General features: G+C 43.9%; 1 protein-coding gene across 1 annotated transcript in view; it reads left to right on the top strand.

The window, feature by feature from the left end:
• Window positions 1-19,109, top strand: part of LOC119436518 (graves disease carrier protein-like) — a 36,991-nt gene extending 17,882 nt beyond the window's left edge. Inside the window, exons 8-9 of the mRNA XM_037703384.2 lie at window positions 3,327-3,395; window positions 17,291-19,109. Of these exons, the coding sequence (XP_037559312.1) occupies window positions 3,327-3,395; window positions 17,291-17,465 (244 nt within the window). The 3' untranslated portion in view covers window positions 17,466-19,109. The remainder of the gene's footprint in view (window positions 1-3,326; window positions 3,396-17,290) is intronic.
• The last annotated feature ends 1,536 nt before the right edge of the window (window positions 19,110-20,645 follow it).

The following is a 20,645-nucleotide window of genomic DNA, read 5'->3' as shown; positions in this document are numbered from 1 at the left end:
CTATGTCAGATTTTAGAATAGAAAAGACCAACAACCTTTTTGCTTCGTGCTTTAGTGGAGTGGAATTTTACCCTGCTGTTGTCTATTGGGAATGTTACCTTTTTTTTTAATCTCTGTAGTTTGTGTGTACAATAATGTGAATTAACTGACAGTGAAATGACAGATGGCTATGATCTCTGGAATTGCAGTGATGCAAGATCAGCTGTACACAAGGCTTTTTTTTAGTTGTACAGCTAAGATAAAAAGTAGATGCTGCAATTAGATGTTATTTGGTGTTACTTAAGTGTCCAGAAGGAACAGCTTGAACACTTAAACAAGCCGTGAGTGATGGTGACACACAGAAAAAGTGGTTCCTGATAAGGTTGTCCTGCTCCCTGAAACACATTTCCTTGTGCAATCACCGACTGATGTTATTGGACACTAAGGGGACTGCAGAAATGTTTAAATTGTTTTATTCATTTATTTATTTGTTTCTTACATTTTTCTCGAGGGCATTGTAGTAGGGGGTTTACAATAACAACATTGTCTGCACCAAGTGAGACAGTGCTTTGCATCGAAGTGGTACAGGTCCAAAGACATTGTTCGTGAAATGTAATACACTGGTTGCACTGATACACTGATTGCACAGTCTGAATATTACAAACAAAACAAACCAGAATGTAACATACGAATGATAAAAAAAAATTTACAGATAATTTGTACATAAAAAATACTACACTATGTAAATAAAAGAACACTACAAATAAAGTACAGAAATCTTCTGTTATGACAGTAACTGCAGATGGCAATTTAGTGCATCACAAAAATCTGAGTCATGTGTAGCTTGAATGACTTCGATGGGTAATTTATTCCACTGATTTATTGTACACGGAAAAAAATGAATTTTGATAAGCAGAGGTTCGTGACACTATTGCCTTTATCTTTAGTGGGTGGTCACAGCATAGTGAAACATATGTCGGAGTGTGAAGATCTCTGTGGATCGCGCTGCATTTTAAAAGTGTGTCCTGCAAGAAAGAAAGTTGATGAAAAGCACGTGGTGTAAACAGGTCGGGCTGGTTAAGCTACTTCTTTGTCTCAGTCACGCTGCTTGGGAGTCTGTATGTTTTATTAGTAAATCGGGCTGCATGGTTCTGTATAGCTTCAAGACTTCGTTTTTCAAGGATTGTATATGTGGATCCTGAATTATGGATGTTTATTCAAGTATTGGTTAAATGTTAGTTTTGTAAAGAAGATCCTTTGTTGCTTGAGGGGGAATGTTTAAAATTTCTTTTGATGAAATTCAAGGCCCGGTAGGCTTTTAAGTTATAGTGTCTATGTGAGCATTCCATGTTAAGTAGGGGAAAAAATGTTACGCCGAAATATTTCGCCTGGTTTACTTCCAAAATACTCTCATTGTTTGTATAGTAGGTAGAGCTTATTAGTTTCGGTTTGCACGAAAATCGAACATACCGTAAAATACCGAGGAAGCGCCCACCCCACTTTCACTGAAAATTGGGTTAATATAGATATGGGGTGCATGTCCGGTCGAAGCAGTAAAGACCAAGCTGGCGGCCAACGAAGAACTTCGAGGCAGGGTTACGTTGGCTACGGAACCGAAGAAAACATGTTTATTTTCAAATGGTAAATGATAGGGAAGTGAATACTATCCCCATCATCGCCCCTAGCAGTCTCGTAGCGACCGCAGTGGAGTGAATATTTCGGCTGATGCTGGTGCTTTAGAGGGGGAGAGCGCTTAACATATAATTTTCAGAATTCTGAAGTTTTGGAAATATTAATACTGGGGGCGCTTGTGCAAAACTGGGTGCTTCCGCGGTATATTACGGTAGTTACATTTTGATGTATTTAGTGACAAAAGCCACCTTTTACACCAGGAATTTATAAAATTTAGGTCTGTTTGTAACGCTACCCTGTCTGAATTGTTCTTAACTTCCCTATATAAAAAACAATGTCTGCGCAAAGCCTGATTTTAGAAGTCATGTTTCCCCGATGTCATTAATGTAAATTAAAAATAAAAGTGGACCCAAAACGGATACCTGTGGAACACCTGAGGATACTGAAACATGAGCAGATTGATCACTGTTAACTACTTTTTAAAAACGACCTGTTAAATAATTATACAGCCACAAAAGAACATTAGTGGGCAAACCAAGGAAAGACAGCTTGTGCAAAAGAGGATGATGGGAGACCTTATCAAACGCCTTCTGAAAATCAAGTAGAATGCAGTCAGTGTCAAAACCTTTATCGAATGAGCGAAATATATTGTGGGAGAACTCGAATAATTGCATCATGCGTGAACGTCCTGACCGAAATCCGTTTTGGTATTCAACAAAAAATTTTTTTCCAAGTGTCAGAATATGCTTGTCTAAATTATGTGTCCAAGAACTTTGCAACAGACACTAGTGCAACAGACACCAGCCTGTAATTAGTCGCCCTATCCCGAGACCTGTTTTTATGGACCGGAACAACATTAGCAGTTTTCCAATCGTCAGGAAGTTCATGAGTAGTGACTTATTATACATTACTGACAAGTACTGTTATCGGATAGTGTTGGGCTGCTGAGCACGAGGTCGCAGGATCAAATCCCGGCCACGGGGCCGCATTTCGATGGGGGCGAAATGCGAAAACACTCGTGTACTTAGATTTAGGTGCACGTTAAAGAACCCCAAGTGGTCCAAATTTCCGGAGTCCCCCACTATGGCGTGCCTCATAATTGGATCGTGGTTTTGGCACGTAAAACCCCATAATTTCTTTTACCGTTATTGGAGATGATGTCAGCGCAAGATTCTAGGACAAAATTGGAAATGCTGTCAAGCCCGGCTGCTGAATTATGTTTTACTTTTTGAAGCAAGGTAAGTACACCAGTGCGATCAATAGAGATATCAGTCATGTAATTGTTAATGCGGTTTCGGAAAAGCCAGGAGCTCAATAGTTGCGAAAGAGAGTTTCAAATTATTGAGGAGTTAAAATTGTGATTGTGAAATTGTTTTTCTTGTTTTCTAAGGCACTAATAGTATGTAAAATTTATTTTTAGAATATTGCCCTGTGCTATGCCTGGTTCAAATAATAGCTGCTTGAAATTTTGTGATGGTTCAGGATGAAATCCAGCTTTGTGCAGCTATGGTGGCATTTTAGCTGGAAGCCACATAGCCTTGCAGAGTGAGGTAGCACATGTTGTTCAGATTCCTCCATACCAGCACGCACGGCCTACAGAATAATTGCTGTGCTTGCTCAAATTGGTTGCATGCACAGTGAGCTGCGTTTGTTCACCCCCATTGCAAAGTGTGACCAATCATGTGTTCTTCCTTTGTTCCTTTTTCTGCCTGCAGCTATCCTCTAGATGTTGCCCGTCGACAAATGCAGCTCAGCATGATGCACCCAGAAATGAATAAATACAGGTAAATGGATAATCGCATTACTCGGACAGACTGAACACCTGCGTGCACATTATATATCTCACTCAAAATATAGCATCATTCAACACAGCACTCGCAATAAGATCCACACCCTTAAATATGAAATTAACTGATTCAGTGTAAAACTGATGACGAATATGAGACTTTACCAGAGCCCTTCTGATGACAGAAGGGCTCTGGTAAAGTCTAACAGTGTGAAGTTTCTTTAAATACCATTGTCTTAATGTTTCAACATATACTATAATTGTGATGGGAAAAACATTAATTTAATACGTTTTTGTTAATTATGCATTTGATGACTCTAATTGCAAAATACATAAACTGCCTGTGCAAGCAGATCTTTCGTAGCAAGCATCGCATTTGCATTAAATTTAGCTTTAGTTTAACTCTGACAACCCTGTATATGTAGCAAGTCGGGCTGTCGGCATCTTTTTTGGGGGGACCCCCTAAAAAGGTGTTCGCATTCAAGGGACCATTCTTAATTCAAACCTTTGAGATTATAGCAAGTGGCTTGTGGAAGACAGCTCTTATTCCCCTTTTACTTTTTAAGAGATTGTGCTTCAGGTGTTATTGCTGTGAAGGGGCCTGGTGTCTGAGATACTGTGTAGCACATCAATTTTTCAGCTGTATCTTGTGGTTCTTTGATCAAAGATGTTTTGTCCTTAGCTGGCCTACAAGTTCATAGTCTTCAATTTAGGTGACAGATTTGTTGACTCTTTAGTGGCCTCCAGCATGTTTGGATCAATGTGTTTTTATTTTAAGATGAGATAATATTCAGTATTCGATTCAATATTCAAAGCTATCCATAATAGGAGTATTAAAGTGGGTCTGTGGACTACAGTTAAACCTGCTTATAACGAACCTCCATATAACGAATTCCTGGATATAACGAAGTTTTTCTATTCCCCACCGTTACTCCATAGAAGCACATGTATTTGAGTCCTCTACGTAACGAAGTGGCAGCGGGAGACCCCCTAGAAATAACGAATTTTCCCGGCCGACAACCTAGAGATTTCGCCCCAAGTTTTGTCATTTTTGCGCGAGCAGCAACCGGAATCACCTTCTCTGCCGCGACGTAATGCGAAGTGAGCGCACATGTGCGTGCGTGCGAGCGTGTGCGAGGTGGGCCTGCATCCCTCGACCCGGCGATCTTGCTGCCGCAGGCGTGACCTTTCCCCCTCCCTTCATTAAAACCTGATCCTGCCGCTTGCTGCGGCTGGCCTAGGCCGCCAAGCAGGCACTCTCCTTTTCCAGTTGATGTTGCCGACGTGCTGGTAGATGCTGTGACACATCACACTCTATGAGCTCGGACACCCGCTGTCAAACGCTGGCGGCGTGTGGAAGCGCCACTGCAGAAGGGAGTGAAGTTACCTTCGTGCTGTTGTCTGTCACTTCAACACAAACTGAGCGCCGAGAACACACAGCACGCACAAAGCTACGAGCCGCCAACGCACCTGCACTGCCTAGACTCTGCCCCAACGCAGATCGCTTTCAAGATACGGCCCGCGTGACCGCGCGCCGCCGCGCAGTACGCAGTTGATGCCAGAGTACAGTAGTACAATCCCTCTCCCCTCGCTCCCTCACCGGTGCCTCGAGCGCAACAAAAGAAGGCGCGCTTCCCCCCCTGCTTTTCTGTCTTGCGCGCGCGAGATTTAGACACGGTCGTCGGCACCCCTCGCATGTTTTCAGTCGCACATACAGCATACGGCGCGCGGCAACTGCGTTATCGCCCTTGGACTTAATACGCAACATCTATGAGCCAAAATCAACAACGAGGGTCTCGAATCTGGCAGCCTTGATGTCATTAGGTAGCATGCGAGGGTTTATTAGCCACGTGCCTACTCTCCCAAGATCACATGTATCGTGACGCCATCGGGCTAAAAAGGATGTTCCACATCCGCCCACCATGGTTCTGAGTGGCGCTGGCTAACACTCCTAGGGCTAGATATAGTAAACATAAATACCCAAGTTAGTGGACGAATTGATGGCCGTCGCTGTAGCACAATTGGCAGTGCAACGCATGCGGAGGTTGCGGGTTTGGCTCCCACCGGCGACAAGTTATCTTTTCGTCCACTTTCATTTCCCTTTTCTTCATTACTTTTTACATTCCAATTTCAACTACACTTAATTTCCCCGATGCTTTCCTTGGCTTCGTTGTCTGTTGGCTTTCTGTGGTTTAAAAGATATTGAATATATTATGCAAAAGCAAGCACTTACACGTAGCACATAGGTACGGACAACGTTTGAAGTTCATTCCGTATATTTTCAGAAAGATCGGATGGCTATTTAGAAAATTCTGTTGTAAAATTTACAGTGTCTAAAAGGCTGCGTTTGCAGGTGCCTTAACTAGATGGCGCTACCATACTGACGGAGGCTACCATACTGACGGAAACAGGCAGGGAAAAGATGGATACGACCTGATCTCTTAAAATCATAGGCAGCGGTACAAGGTAAATTTTTGAAAAAGAAAAATAATGAGAGGTATACAAAAATGCTAGATAAAGAACATGTATAGTATACCTGATTAAATCAAGCAGGCTAGGTGACTATTTGTCGCCGCCCCGTTTCAAAGGGGATGCCAATAAATCATCATCATCATCAGGCTCGGGATCGCATTGATTGCGCGCCTCATCTGAATTGCATCTCGTCGTCTGCGCATGCGCGCCTGCATAGGATAGCAATATATATTGGCAGCGCCCTTGCGACTCCCGATTTCAATACACGGGCGCTATGGAGAGTTTTTCCTCCAGAGTTGGTTATATATTAACTATGCAGCATCGCAACCAGTTACAAGCACAGCAAAAGTAGCGTTGACTGCAACCAAGGTGGTTAAAGAAAAAACAGTTTTTTTCTTTAACCTCCTTGATTCCAACCAAAAACGAGGTCCAGCTTCGGTTGACTTGTCTATGGATTGGATTGAGACGTAAAGTTACAGGTTGCCAACGTAATGCTGGAAATCGCGGGATTGAGAATATTTGTTTTCAAATGAATTTTGCCGTTATTCAAATGTAACGCGAGGGTCAAGTTCAAGCAACGAAAGTCGTGAAGGGGGGGGAATCATTACAATCGAATAAATATGGTAATTTTGTAATAATTTACTCTACCTTCTTTGCAACCAGTGCAGGTTTGTGCCCGTTTTTTTTTTTTGCAAGACTGAACATCACTGCCTATATTCTTAATTTTTCGATTATACGACGGTTTTGCGTGGTCCTCTCAGTCATATAGGTAATCGGGGTTCCACTACATGGAAAATCAAATTTCATTTGCCCAGCCTTAATGTTTATGCAGCTTGTGTTACTTTAAAGCGCAATATTTTTTATTGTGAATACTACTACTTAGCACTGCTTCTATTTAAAGGGACTATAAGATCAACAGTAAATCTGCTTAAATGGTTAGAGAATTGTTTCAACATTCTGTTGCCATTTATTTCGTGGGAAGGAGCCACTTATAAGCAGTGGTGGAAATGCTGCGTCAATTGTGCAAATCTGTGTCGACTGGAGTTGGTTACTCCATACTGCTCCACAAAAGTCTTTTTTAAATAAAATGCACCACTGCTGTGCCATGACATAGTTTCGACGGCATGAAAATTGGGAAGGTACCATGCAGTACAATATGAAGCGTGGCACCACAGCATTCAGTGGCTTTATTCATTCATGGTACAGTATAGACCACTTATAACGTAACTGCTTATAGTTAGTGCTTATAGTATAGTGCAGGACCGAATATAGTGCAGTCTTTTCAGACTCCCGTTCATTTTGCCATAGCACTCCATGTATACACGTATCGCTTATAGTGCAGTTGCGGGAAACGAAATACCGGTTACAGTGCGGCTGTCTGGGAGTACGGAAGTCAGCGGCGACGGCGAACGCTCCCCTCAAACGGGCGCCCCAAGGAGTGATTGAGGAAGAAAGAGAGACGCCCGAAGTGGAGGAGAAGGGCACGTGGTGCGAACGAACAGCCAGTGAGGCTGAAACCAGAATCTTGAGTGCGAGTCGTGAAATATCACGGTGCGCACAGCGAGCGAGCGTCACGAAACTGCCAACGCCGGCCAACGCTTGCTTCACGATAACGGCAGTAAACAAAACTTCAGGGAGCGGGCGGCGCCGGCACATCACGGCGAAGGGCACACGCGGACACCGTAGAATGTAAGGGAGGAGTGCGACAGGGAAGCGGATTTCGCCTCGGTAACTCCGCCGCTTCGGTGGCTCCCCTCGCCCTCCCTCGTAGCTCCCTCACTTTCGACTGTCACCAGGCGCGCCCGCCGCCGCTCCAGCCGGCCCGGCGCCAGCTCCCCGAAGTTTCCTTTTCTGCCGTTATCGGGAAGCGGGCGTTTGCAGGCGTGGGCAGTTTCGTTGGCTGGCCTGGGACAGCGCCGCAGCGTGCAAGTTCAACACGTGACTGGAAAGTAGAGGAAGCATAAAGGAGAAAGAAGGGTTCACTGCCATTTCCTACGCGTGGCTACGGTAGCGTGGCTGAGACGTCGGCACGTACACGCACATTCCGGCGCAACGCAGAATCAGTGACCTTGCCATTTGAGAGAGGGTGAAATTTCCGCCGCGTTTTTTTTTTTCTTTCTTTCTTTTTTGTTTCGTTCGCACGGAACATTGAGGGGTCTCTCCTAAGCTTTTACTCTATGGCGGTGCCGGAGCAATGCCGGTCGGAGGCGCCGTCACGTGATTTGGTTCAAATTAATGAGATTCGACTGTAAATTGAATGCAAACGTTCTAGCCGCATTCCTCGACTGTCGCATATGCGTGGCGGCTCGGTGCACATGTTTTGCATATGTGCGGGCCTTGAAAATCGTTCTTTGGTTATAGTGCGGTACCGCTTATAGTGCGGATATTCGCGACTCCGGCGACTTACGTTATAAGCGGTCTACACTGTATTACAGCCAGGGAGACTACCGTTGTGACAGCCCACAGAATCAAATTTATTCCTATTTTTACGCACGGTGTGTGTGAGGTTACTGTGAGTTGGGTGACCATGCTGGCTTTGCGACTGCATGATCAACGCAATAGTTTTACACATCAAGGGGCACTCTTTAGACAAAAAGCATACCTGCCAACTCTCCCGAATGTTTCATAAAGTGTAGGAATTTGGGCCTTTTTAACGATTTTAGGAATTGGCATCAGACGATGTGAAAAAGAAATTTTCTTGGTGAAAATGTTTGCTCGTCAGTCTTCGAACCTTCCATTAGAAGTCTTCTCATGGTGAAACAACGCAAGAGGTAGGCCGGCTTGGAGCAAGTTTATCCAGACAAGGTCTAGAGGGAACAGCAGAGTCGCTGGAAAAGTCATTGTGATCTGAAAGCAATGTGTTGCTTGCATGTACAGATTAAGTTTTAAAGAAATGCGTGTTATGCCCCCCTCCCTTTCACTGCTTCTTACCCCCTTTCGATGCCATATCTCCGGGATTTTATGAATTTGAAAGTTATGAGTTACACTCTGAACTTTCACTGAAAGTTCAGAGTGTAACTGAGAACACTGAAAGTTAATCAGTGTTTGTCATACATTGCTTGTTTGGAACTTTATTCGTTGCACTGTATTACTTTTTTTTTTTTCCCAAGAGAATTTGAGCTTCTTGAATTTAACATCCGCATTACAACCACATACACGGTGATCGGGTACTAGGCCGCGGTTCATGCCCTTTGTCAACTATGTCTTTGGTAACACATGCCTTTAGTAAAGCTCGTGGCAAAAAAAGTTGAGTGTGAATGAGCAAGTGGCCTAGCCCTATTCGCCTTGTCCTGCTAGCGCATATGAAGGGCTCGAATAAAGAACATTGTGCTCACACCGCGTATTATGGTTCATAAAACAGAATTGGATGGTGCAGAATATCATATCTGTGAAGCAGTCCTTCCTTAAAGGGACACTAAAATAAAAGAGCTCATTTTACTGTGAAAAGCCAGGAACACGAAAGACTGGTGCGAAAGACTGGTGGCGGACCCTGCCTTGGAGTTCCTGGCCCAGCTAGCTGTGATGTCATAGATTTTTACGGCGACTGCTTGAGCCTAGGTAACTGCTCATCGGTACATTCTTAGAAGAGTGGAAAACTGTACTTGGCAAACTTCAAGAACTTTTACTGGCCCACAACAACCCAAGTATGGAAAAATATTTTTAAATTTGTGGCGTCGCACTGGCACTGGTGTTTCGGCACAAAACTTAATAGGGGAACTGTGACCGTTGTTTTCTCTTCTAATAATCTACTTATTACCACAAAATTGAAAGAAATGGAATTTTGAAAGAATATTTCATCTGACTGAACTGATTTAGTGTTTCTCTTTATAGGTTCCCTTTCATATTCCTTAACTTGTGCAGTTTCGCCCAGCGCAGCTGGTATAGCGTGTCATCGTTAGTGTAGGCTTGCCGCTGCTGTTATGGTGTGCTGCGGTGAACCACTTATTTTGCTGCTAGTTCTTATGAGTAAATGATTATGTAAATTAAAAAGAACCACTAAACTATACAGTCGAACCCGAATAAATTGAACCCACATATAACGAATTATTGTGCACAGTATAGACCACTTATAATGTAACCGCTTATAGTGCAGGACCGGATATAATACGGTCTATTCATACTCCCGTTAATTTTCCCATAGCACTCTGTATATACACGTATCGCTTATTGTGCAGTTGCGGGAGACGAAATACCAGTTATAATGGGGCTGCCTGGAAGTTCGGCAGTCAACCGAAACGGGGAACACTTCCCTAAAGCCGCAGTGTACTCCGACGTAATGCGTGCGCGTCAAGCTCCGCGACGTCACGGTGGTGAACAACCGGCGTCTGTACTCCGACACGATGCAACCGGCGTGTCTGGCGCCGTCGGGCACATTTCAATGTTGGCACGTGAATAGCTCCGTTCATATTTTTCACCGCCATGCCGCGCTGCACCAGCCACGCATCCCAGCATTCCTCGCGCGGAGCGGGCAGAATGACGCAATGGCGGGGGCGCGCGAAAGCGCGTCCGCCATTGTGGCTCTCTGCGCATTATCAAGCATGGTGTCACGTGCGCCCAAGCAAACATAAAGACATCTCCCTCAATGATAGTGGAAATTCGCTGTCGAAACGTTGGAGTGAAGAAGCGCGGCAACAGCGAGCGAGTTGACCTTCGTGCTGCGTCTCACATCAACACGAACTGAGCCGTGAAAACACAGTGCATGGCGGACTGTGTCTCAGTTGGCTTCAGGATACAGCTGCCCCGGTGGGTGCGCTCGGCCGCCTGGGCTGCCTGGAGTAGAGCCCCACCTCCCGGTAGCCTTACGTGCGCGAGATTCAGCCGCGATCACCGGCTCACCCTCGCATGTGTTCATTCACACATGCAGCATACTGCGCGTCGTGACGATTTTATCGCCCCTGGACTTCATACGAAGCCTCACGGCAATAGCGACGGCAGAAATGTGTCTGGAGTGTCCATAGAGCAATTGCTATCGCAATAAAATCGTTGTTTTGGTTATAGTGCAGTACCGCTTATAGTGTGGATATTCGAGACTCCGGCGACTTGCGTTATAAGCGGTCTACACCGTATATGGAACAGCTGTAAAATCCACTTGAAAATGTATGTATAAAATGTTTAATTAATATAGCAAATTACTTATATATCGAACTTTTTTGTGATCCCCTTCAGATTCGATATATCCAGGTTCGACTGTATTTTGTTTTTCTGTGTGTGCTTTCTTGGAAAGCTTATACTTGCTTCAGACTTGGTACTAAGTGCTCGAAAAGTCGAAAAGTCGACAATCTCTCCATAGTTTCTTGCCCAAACCGCACTGCCAGTGATGTTGCAGATTTCATGCCAGTTTCATGTATTTTGGCTGTTCTTGTGCAGAAAAAAGTTCTAAATAGTTGCCAGGTTGAGCCTTTGGTCTTTTTAGAATGCATTTTAATCTTTATCTATACTTAGCCTGTCACCCACTACAGCAGCTTAGTGGCTATGGAGTTGCAGTGCTGAACTCGAGGTCACGGGTTCAATGTCGGCTGCAACTTAAATTTAGGTGCACGTTAAAGAACCTCAGGTAGTCAAAATTAATCCGGAGTCCCCCATTACAGGGTGCGTAATAGTCCGATCATCATTTTGGCACGTAAAATCTTGGAGTTCGCACTTTGATTAGCAGTCAGCGGTCAATGTAGGCTGTTAACTTTAGTTTCGGAGGGTCAAATCTCGCCAGGACATTGACCCTTTACATGGCATGTATGAATGGTATCACGCAAATTTGGCATCTCCTTATTTGCTGGTCTTAAGATTTAAACAAGGATCCCTTGGGTTACGAGCTGAATGCCCTACTGGCTGCCTCTGGAGTACTGCACAAAACATGCTAGCCTACGGCCTTCACAAAGTGCAGCTGTGCGACACCGTGGTGCTATGTCATGTGGAGATATTAGACCCTTTTCATTGTCTAGTTTGTTCACTCAAAACTAATGGTGCTAGAGTAGTGAAACATGTCAGTTTTTGCATCCTAATTTACCAAGCCTCCAATCATCAAAGACTGATCATTTGGAATTGCAGGAGTGTACTTTATTCATTCAGCTGAAATATTCCTTTTCAGCGTCACCCTACAATGTCCCTTTAAAGGGATACAGACACAAAAGTTGGCGGGTGGTTTTTTGCTTCGGAACAAAAGTTTAACTGTTGAAAATGACGAATACAAGCTGCTTTGAAAAAAAGAACGAGAAACATCTTTTTTTTTTTTTCGATTTTCTGTTGCACCTTGCCTCCAAGCGGCCGCTGGCAGAAGCTGAAATTTGACGTCGTAACACCCACCCACCCGCGCACAGCCACAGCCATTGCAGTGTTTCCGGGGGTGTCGGTCCCTTGCAGCGTTTGTTTAAACCCTTTCGGCGATCTTTGCACGTGATCCGTCTGAAACATTATCCCCGTCGGCGCTCCACGCAGGTGGTGCGTCTTACATGCGCCTTCCCGCGGTGTTCGCTCGGTATTGACGCGTTCATTGCGGCGGAAGGAAATGCCCAGACATTGCAGCATCGTCGGTCGTGACACGTCGTTGCACACATTTCCCAGAGACGAGAAGGTGTGTAAACTTTGGATACCTGCCTGTCAGCCATCACGCCCAGCCTGGAGACCTCTAAAAAATGACTTCATTTGCGCGGACCACTTTGCCGACGATGATTATGTGACCAGCCCAGCTGTGCTGAAAAGCCTCGGCATGCAGCTCAAAAGGCAACGCCTAAAGCCTGACGCTGTGCCATCGCTCCTCTCACGAAAACTAAAGGCAGAAATTATCAGCGGCGCGTTTGAAAAGAGGAGGCGAAAAGATGTCGGTACTGTTTCCGTTCACTTGCAGCCTTCTTGATCTGTGTGAAGGCGAGGCTGGGGCGAGATGCCCGAGGCTGAACACGGAGGCAGTAATGTCTTTAAAAATGTTGGCAAGGCATAGTAAAATAATACAAGGCTAGCGAGCGCAACTCACGAGATCAGTCCTACATGGCAGCGGGGCAGGCACACACACAGCTCTGCTTCTCCACAGGCTAAAAGCAGGAAAAACTGGGGAGAACTCCAGACAGATGCTGCCATCTGTCGGGCGGCTGGCGAAGTGGACGTGAGAGTCTCGGAGGTACTGATACCTCACAGCAGTTGCTCACGCCGACGGCATAAACTACTATTCAGTCATCCACGCAGTGCTGAAGAACCCCGCAGCTCCCTCGCCTGCGTGCGCTCTTGAAAAAGCAAGTTTACAGAGGAAATGACAAATAATTCTTGCACAAGTGTCTGGTGCAGAGCGAAACCTGCACGCTACGGTTCGCGAAAACCTGACCAGCACTTCTTCGGCTGCCTGCTCTTCTTTGGCGCTTGACGCGGAAGGCTCGTAACCGTAAGCGGTAATATTTCTTGCCAGGTTGGAATGTACCTCGTCTTCAGACGTGTACTCACCGCTGGTAGAGGCACCAGAACTCGAATCCATGCTCGCGATGGCGGCGTCGGCGCGCTTCGAATGACCGCGGCCGGCCGGCTATCCGACGAGGGTGTCGTGACGTCATGCTTTCCAACTGCCGCGGGTCGGGCGGCAAGGCGCTCGCTCACAAAAACGCCCAAAATAAAGCCATCGGCTCAAAAATGAGCTAGGTGACTACTTCTTTTCGGTGTAATCACACACTGAGGATTCATTTGCAGCATTTTCGTAAAATTTTCAGATTTTGTGTCCGTATCTCTTTAAAGGGGCCCTGAACCACCCCTCAGGCTTGGTGAAATAACATAGTACGCGGGTAGCATACGCTGCTGTGAACATCTCAGCCAAGTTTTGCTGTCATAGGCAGTGCGTGGAGCTCGCAAGCGGAACGCGAAGTTACCTTTCTCTCAAACGTTCTCGTTTCAACAGAAGCCATGACCTCACTCTCTTCTGTGTGCTTTATTACGTAATAAAGCACATTCCTATACGCGGCTGCTATTGGTCATTGCGGGCGGCTACACCGCGGGGTGCTGCCACAAGTCGACTGGCTGCTCGCTGTGGACAGCTGCGTTTGGCTTACGTTTAGCGCGCCGTAGGCACGAAAATTGGAAGTCGTAGCGTTTATGTTAACATCCAAAATGAAATTTGAACTGCGCGCCACGGTGACATTTCGAAGGCGGAGCGTTGTGGCCCCGCCCCACTCTGCCATAGCCTTTGCAGTGCAAGGCATCGAATGAGGAATGGGAGCACAGCGGAGGCCGTGTTGTGATTGCCAATAACTCTGCTTCTGCTGAACGCATTGAAGTACTTTTTGCGGCAAAGTATTTCTGCAATAGCCTATTTTCACTTCAGATGTCTTTCTCCACTTCAATAAAAAGTGGTTCAGTGCCCCTTTAAGCATTTAAACTTGGCTTCATGTTTAATATATGCCACAATGTTGTCTTATGATGGCACTGTGCTAGGATATTTTCTGTCCAAAGTGTATAATTCAATGACTCAACGAATAAGAAGGGCGACTAGCAGTCATGAAATATTGCGCTGAACTAAGTATTACTGAGAAACATAAAAACTAACCTAGGCGAACAAAAAGGTTAAAAACAAAAGAAAAACTGATTTCATGTGAGTGAAATGAAACCAAAATTTCAATCTTAAGATGTAAACATAAAATGATGCAGATTTTTTAAATCAAACCAAAAATGCTTAACAGTTTACACAAAACATTTATACTGTATTTGCATGTATAGTTTTATATTGCCATTCTCTTGCCTTCTTAGGTTTGTTTGTGTGCGTGTGTACACGTGCACACTGGTATAAGATATTTCTCAAAGCACAAAAATCTACAGATGCGAAGGTTTCTGCTACATAGCATGCGCCATGTAATTGTCGACATTCGACCACGTTTTCATTGCTCAGACTTACGTTTTATTGAAAGTGTGTGGGAGATTAGACTTTCACCAAACCTCTTTTCATGCTTTTAAAATTTTTATCACATTTCCCTGCATGTACAGTGATAGCATCCCCATGAGTGCTTGCATCACAAAACTTTGTATGCAAGTCAAATGAAGCACTTGAGTATTGTGCTGCCATGTCGGGAAAATAAGAGCAAAACATTACAGACTGAACACATTGCAAAAATTTCCAATGGTTCACGCACTAATTGGTGGCAATTCTCCATTAATTAACTTGGCTTGCCTGCCGCTACATAGGAACAAAATCTACCTTCTCCAATGGCTTGGTGGTCAAGACATCTGACAGCAAAATTATTGTTTCAAAGTTATTAGTCTCTTTGTTCAACAAATGTAATGCTAGTACAACAAAGCGTTTGCTTATTTCCTAAAGTTATAAAAATCTGTAACATGTACAGTTGCAGGAGCATGTAGTCATGGACTATTCAAATACGAACAAGCTAGGGCTAGCTAGGGTGCGTTCTTTTGTTTTCATTTCAGCAATATATGTAATATTATAGTGATTCCGGTTTCTAGGCCTATTGTAGGGCTTATATCATCTTTGGCAGCCGTATAAGTAGCGGGGCGAAATCGCACTCTTGAGTTAGTACTTGCGAAAGATGTACTACTTTATAATTTCTTCTTCTGGTTTCATTTGTCCATGCTGTACATTTGGACTGGTTGGCTCATGACTTGCGCACAAACAGCGTAAAAGAGCTGCATGTAAGACAGAGGCAGACAACAACGCTAACAACTAAGTATTTATTCTTTCAAGCAGCATATGTAGTGTACCGCTCAAGAAAAATGGAAAAGATGGAAGAGCACTAAGCTTGGAAGTAATATGGAATGAAATTGCTCTGAGCAGAATATCTCCTTTGGAAGGAGTGAAGTGAAAGGGGAGGTTATGCATGCATTACAACTTTTTTTAATGTAAAAGGCTTCGGATATCAATTGTGTGCACTTATATTTTGACACTACTGTGCAATCTTTAAAAAGTGGTTCACAGCCACATTCAGTGCAATGCAGTGAACAGGTGCCTATCTCTTATTTGCTTACTGATCTTATTTGAGTGTTCTTAAGTCACCTTATTTTCCCTTAGACAAATTTTTTTAGGCCTTAGTTGAAAAGGCAAGCTCATCTGTTAAGGCAATCTGTCATCTGTTAAGGTGAGCCAGGTGTCTAGCCTTCTTGTGTTCATTTCCAAGACTCACGAGGCACAATGCCCTTTCCGAGCAATTGTTGCAGAACCTGGCAACAATCTTGGCAGAAGTTTTTGCGACTCGTCGATGTCGATGATCTTTACATGATAAAGACACCAGGTACTGTTTCAGCCTTTCTCTGCAGTAACTGTCCAGCAAGTGTCTGTGAATTTTCTGCGGACATCAGACTTGTATGAATGTTTGCCTCGAGGTCATTCTCTCATATCGGAGCCGAGGGACATACCATTGCGTCAAGCCCTGCCTACTTTTTCCCCCGTTATCTTCCTTTTTTTGCAGCACTGCATTTTCCGCATTGAATGATTAGTCATGGTGAATGACGAAACATGCACTGCGAAGAGATTAGTGCGTGTGACCGTGACTCAAGAGGGAAGGAGTGTGGCATTTTGGTTTGAAATGTCAGCTGTTTTCGCGGCACGCAGCGCCATAACACTTTGCAGACACTATCATCAGGGTGTCATGTATATGCTGTGTGTGTTTGTTTAAAATTGCCGAACATGGTGAGGGGCCCTCTAAAGCTCTTGACAAGTATTGGTGAGTGCCTCATAGCCCATTTCAAAAGCAAGAATTCAGGCGCCACTCATCCCGAGAGCCACTTGCAGCAAAATGTACAGCCATTCTGTACGTGCTCAAGGTATGGCAAAATCTAAAGTTCATTAGCAAGGCAAGCATTAGGCTTCTTTTAACTGCCCTAAATGAGCTTGGTAGCTTGTGCCAATAAATCAATCCAGAGACAAAGAAGTTGCAAAAAAAAAGCATAGACAGCAGTTTAAGTGCTGCTGTAATGTTGTTTACCACATTCCTCTTCCATGTGGGCATTTCTATATAGGATGAATGAGGGGCATTGTGTGAATGACCGCATGCACACTCAAATAAGGTCAGTAAGCAAACAAAAGATAGCCACATGTCACTGCATTGCACTGAATGTAGCTGTGAACCACTTTTTAATGATTGAACCGTACGATACCATGACAAATGCATACAACTGGTATCTCAAGCTTTCACATCCAAAAAAAGTGATGTGTGCGTAAGCTACCCTTGCACTTCACTCTTTACAAAGGAGATTTCATTCCATATTCTACGTATACTCCTGTCCAATATTTTTTTCCCCGTTTTCCTTGTTGAGCAGTACGCTATATACGGTGCTTGAAGGAAAAAACATTTGGCTGTTGGTCACAGCCATTGTCCCTTTCTTATGTCCTGTTCTATTGCACTGTTTGTGATGAAATATACAGCTGGTTCATCATGTTACCAGCATGGCGGTTCCCTCTTTAGCATGGTCAGTAGAGTAACAAGAGTTTTTATTTCTGTGCAGCAAGAGCCTGTTCAGCACATTGGCATTGACCTTTCGTGAGCACGGCGTCTCCCGAGGACTGTATCGTGGTATGAGCGTCAACTACCTGCGTGCGATTCCCATGGTGGCCGTGTCATTCTCTACATATGAGGTTGCTAAACAGTTGCTGGGTCTGGACACTGGCCTTGACTCCTGATCATATCTCGCTCTTTTAATAACAGTGGTACACTTAACTGTGCCAGCCAGTCATAAGCATCAAAGTAACAGTCAGCAGCAAGTTAAGGTGTAGCCAACTCCTGGTGCTCTTGGCAAGCAGATGCATTTGTCATACATAGGGCATCCCATTTGGCCTTGCAGAGTACAGACTGTCCCAAATACTGGAATATGCACACACTTGCACTTTTCTTGCAGTTTTGAAAAGTGCCATAGTGCAAGTGCATATGCGAAACTGCTAGGATTTTCAGTACACTGGAAGATGTGACTGCAGTAGGCCTAAGTGTGTTTTGACAAAGCTTTTACTGCAAGCTGTGTACAGAGGCCATGTAGTTGGTTTTGTGTACACAGCTTTTATATCGAAAAAACCAGAGGAAGTTTGCTTAGAAGTCTAGTGCATTCACAAAACTCCACACACTTAATCATTAATTCAACACCGCTCAGGTCTGCACAGATTTTACTCAACTCAGCTGTGATTTAACACATAAGGTATTGAGATTCAATAAATGTCGATGCAGGCACTGCCAGGTAAGAGCTGTCTGAACTCAACTTCTAATTTATGTCGTGGAATTTTCATGTTGGCATTAAAGCACAAGGCACTCTTTTGCCAAGATAATGTATCTACATTCATTGTACATTCTCTGGAATCAGTTTTGGAACTCCTTGAATGGAAGTACTATTTCAACATTTATTAATTCACCAATGTGATTTCATGCTTCAGTCACAGAACAACTTGTCTCTGTTAACATGGGTTTATGTTACTTTGCAACACTATGCTGCCAAGGTGCCAGCTAATTGCCGCGACCCTTTCAACACAGCTGTGTAATTTCTGAATAGGTAAACACCCTAGGAAATTAAGAAGGTAAGCAAATAGAATGAAAGCACATATGGATTAGTCTGAAGTATGATGCAACCTTGAAAACCAGTTTAGTTGCAAAACTCTCAAATTATGCAACTGATTGAGCAAACACAACTGCTCTACAGGTGCCACAACTACTTTGCAGATGATAATCCTTTAGTTCCAGTGACTTTGCAATTTGAATATATTTCCAACCAATCAGTGTACGGGAAATAGGACTTCTCGAATTTTTTTATAATCTTGCAGAACTCTCGCAGAGCAAGACAAAATTAATTTCTTTTTGACATGCATAGTGAGCAGTTTAATTACAACAAAGTGAAGCATGGAACGCTAGTGTTTTGTGTTTTTACCAAGTGCATTCATCTATAACTTGCGATGGCAAATGATATGCAAAAACAAAGGCTGATGTAATGTTTATAGAATAGTGACACAGATTGTATTTGCACTTACGTGCAACTCCTGTGCACCTCTACTTCATGCCTGACCTACAAGATCAGTTCCCACAATTTAAATTGATAGGCTTGCACAGCAATGTATAAACGTCAGCAGACATTGCGTAACTGCTTTCTCAAACACGTGTGCATATCACTGCACCTGTTACTTTTATTATGCATATATTTCACAGCCTTCCGGATTCATTTTAATGGCCGCTTGTAGTGAGGCACAATGATTGTATAACTAGTGCAAGCTGTATTAACATTTTGATGATTGCCAATACATGATACAAGCTGCTGAACTGTTTTTATACTGTACTAAGCAATAAAGACTACATTAATATACAGTTAGTTTGTTTCTTTCATTTGCACTGCAGTGGCTCAGTGGCTATGGCATGCTGCTGCCAAGCACTAGGTCTCCGGTTCAATACCCTACTGCAGCAGACATTCTGACATGGGAAGAATGCAAAAATGTGTGTACTTAAATTTAGTTGCACGTTTAACCTTTCTTTACCATGAAAAAAGAAAATTGTACCAAATTTATCGGAAAATTTTTTTCGCTCAATTTGTAGAGCTTTTATTTATGAATAAAACGGCACCATTATTTCAATTCAATAGGGTTCCTTTATTTCACTAATTGTGTAAAAGAGATAGCTCGAAGACGGCTTCACCACATGACCGCAGTGTCTTGCAAGAAAGCGTTTGTCAGGGCTCGATAAACTATGAAAGAAGAGAATACAAAGAAAAAATAACCTAAACGGTGCAAAAACACGTACATGGTAACTTTTCCACAGCTCCTAACAGTTAGTAGGCCGTCTTGGTATGGTAGACTTCAAAACAAGGTGCGGCACAGAGGCCAACTCCGCTAGGTCCTCCAGTCCATTCACAGAATCATCAGAATCCTCAGACGAGCACACATCACTTTCTGTATCCGTACAAAACTCTAGATAGCTGTCGTCTGACGAGCAGTCGTCGAAGAACTTCCTTTTACGCGCGCTTTCATTGCCTCGTGCGGAGGCAGCCATGTTTCATGCGGCGGTATCAGAGGCGGCAATACAATGAAAGCTGAGACACAAATGGCACAACATGGACAAGTGTAGCCATCTAGCATCAAGAAATACAACTATGATGAGTATAGTCGTCATTGGTTCCCTGTGTGACAAATTTTTGGTGATGACAAGTATAGCCGATATCGGTCATTTTGGTAGAAAATTGCATGACGACTATACTCATCAGGAAAGGGTTAAAGAACCCAAAATGGTAAAAAAATAATCTCGAGTCCCTCTGCTAATGTGTGCCCAAAACACATGGTGGTTTTGGCACGTAACACCCCAGACTGATTTTAATCTATAGAGTCTTCAGCTGATACTTTAAGTGGTGAAGCTTTCCATGGAGGAGACCAATTGCTACGTGGCAGGCAGACAGTATTATTCAGAAACCTCAATGCCTACACCTGCTGAACACGTAAGGACGGAGCACTAATCGACCTATTGCCAAGAACTGTGCAAGATATTGAATACTTGCTTCCTCTTCTGGTGCAGACCCGAAGCAAGGTAATTGTACCTGGCAGTGAAGATTCCATAGAAGCCCATATGTTCAAAACATGGTCGTTCATCGGCAGTTCATGCAGCTTAGCACTACCTGTGTGACGACGAAAGTTCTGATGGAACAAACTAGCGACTTCATATCCATGGCATCATTTTTGTTTTCAAAGGCGCGGAATTTTTTTACAGCCTGCCATTGGAGCAGTATTTTCAAATTGCGGTGTTCTCACTTTTGACTGAATACGATGAAACATCTCGCAAACACACCATCAGTATTCACATGTCAAGCAAGTTAGAAGGCGACCTTTACGAGTTCTCCTTTCTGC

Source organism: Dermacentor silvarum, chromosome 1, assembly GCF_013339745.2.
Source record: "Dermacentor silvarum isolate Dsil-2018 chromosome 1, BIME_Dsil_1.4, whole genome shotgun sequence".
Taxonomy (NCBI): domain Eukaryota; kingdom Metazoa; phylum Arthropoda; class Arachnida; order Ixodida; family Ixodidae; genus Dermacentor; species Dermacentor silvarum.
The sequence above is the reverse complement of the archived record's forward strand: the minus strand, read 5'-3'. Positions and strand labels throughout refer to the sequence as shown.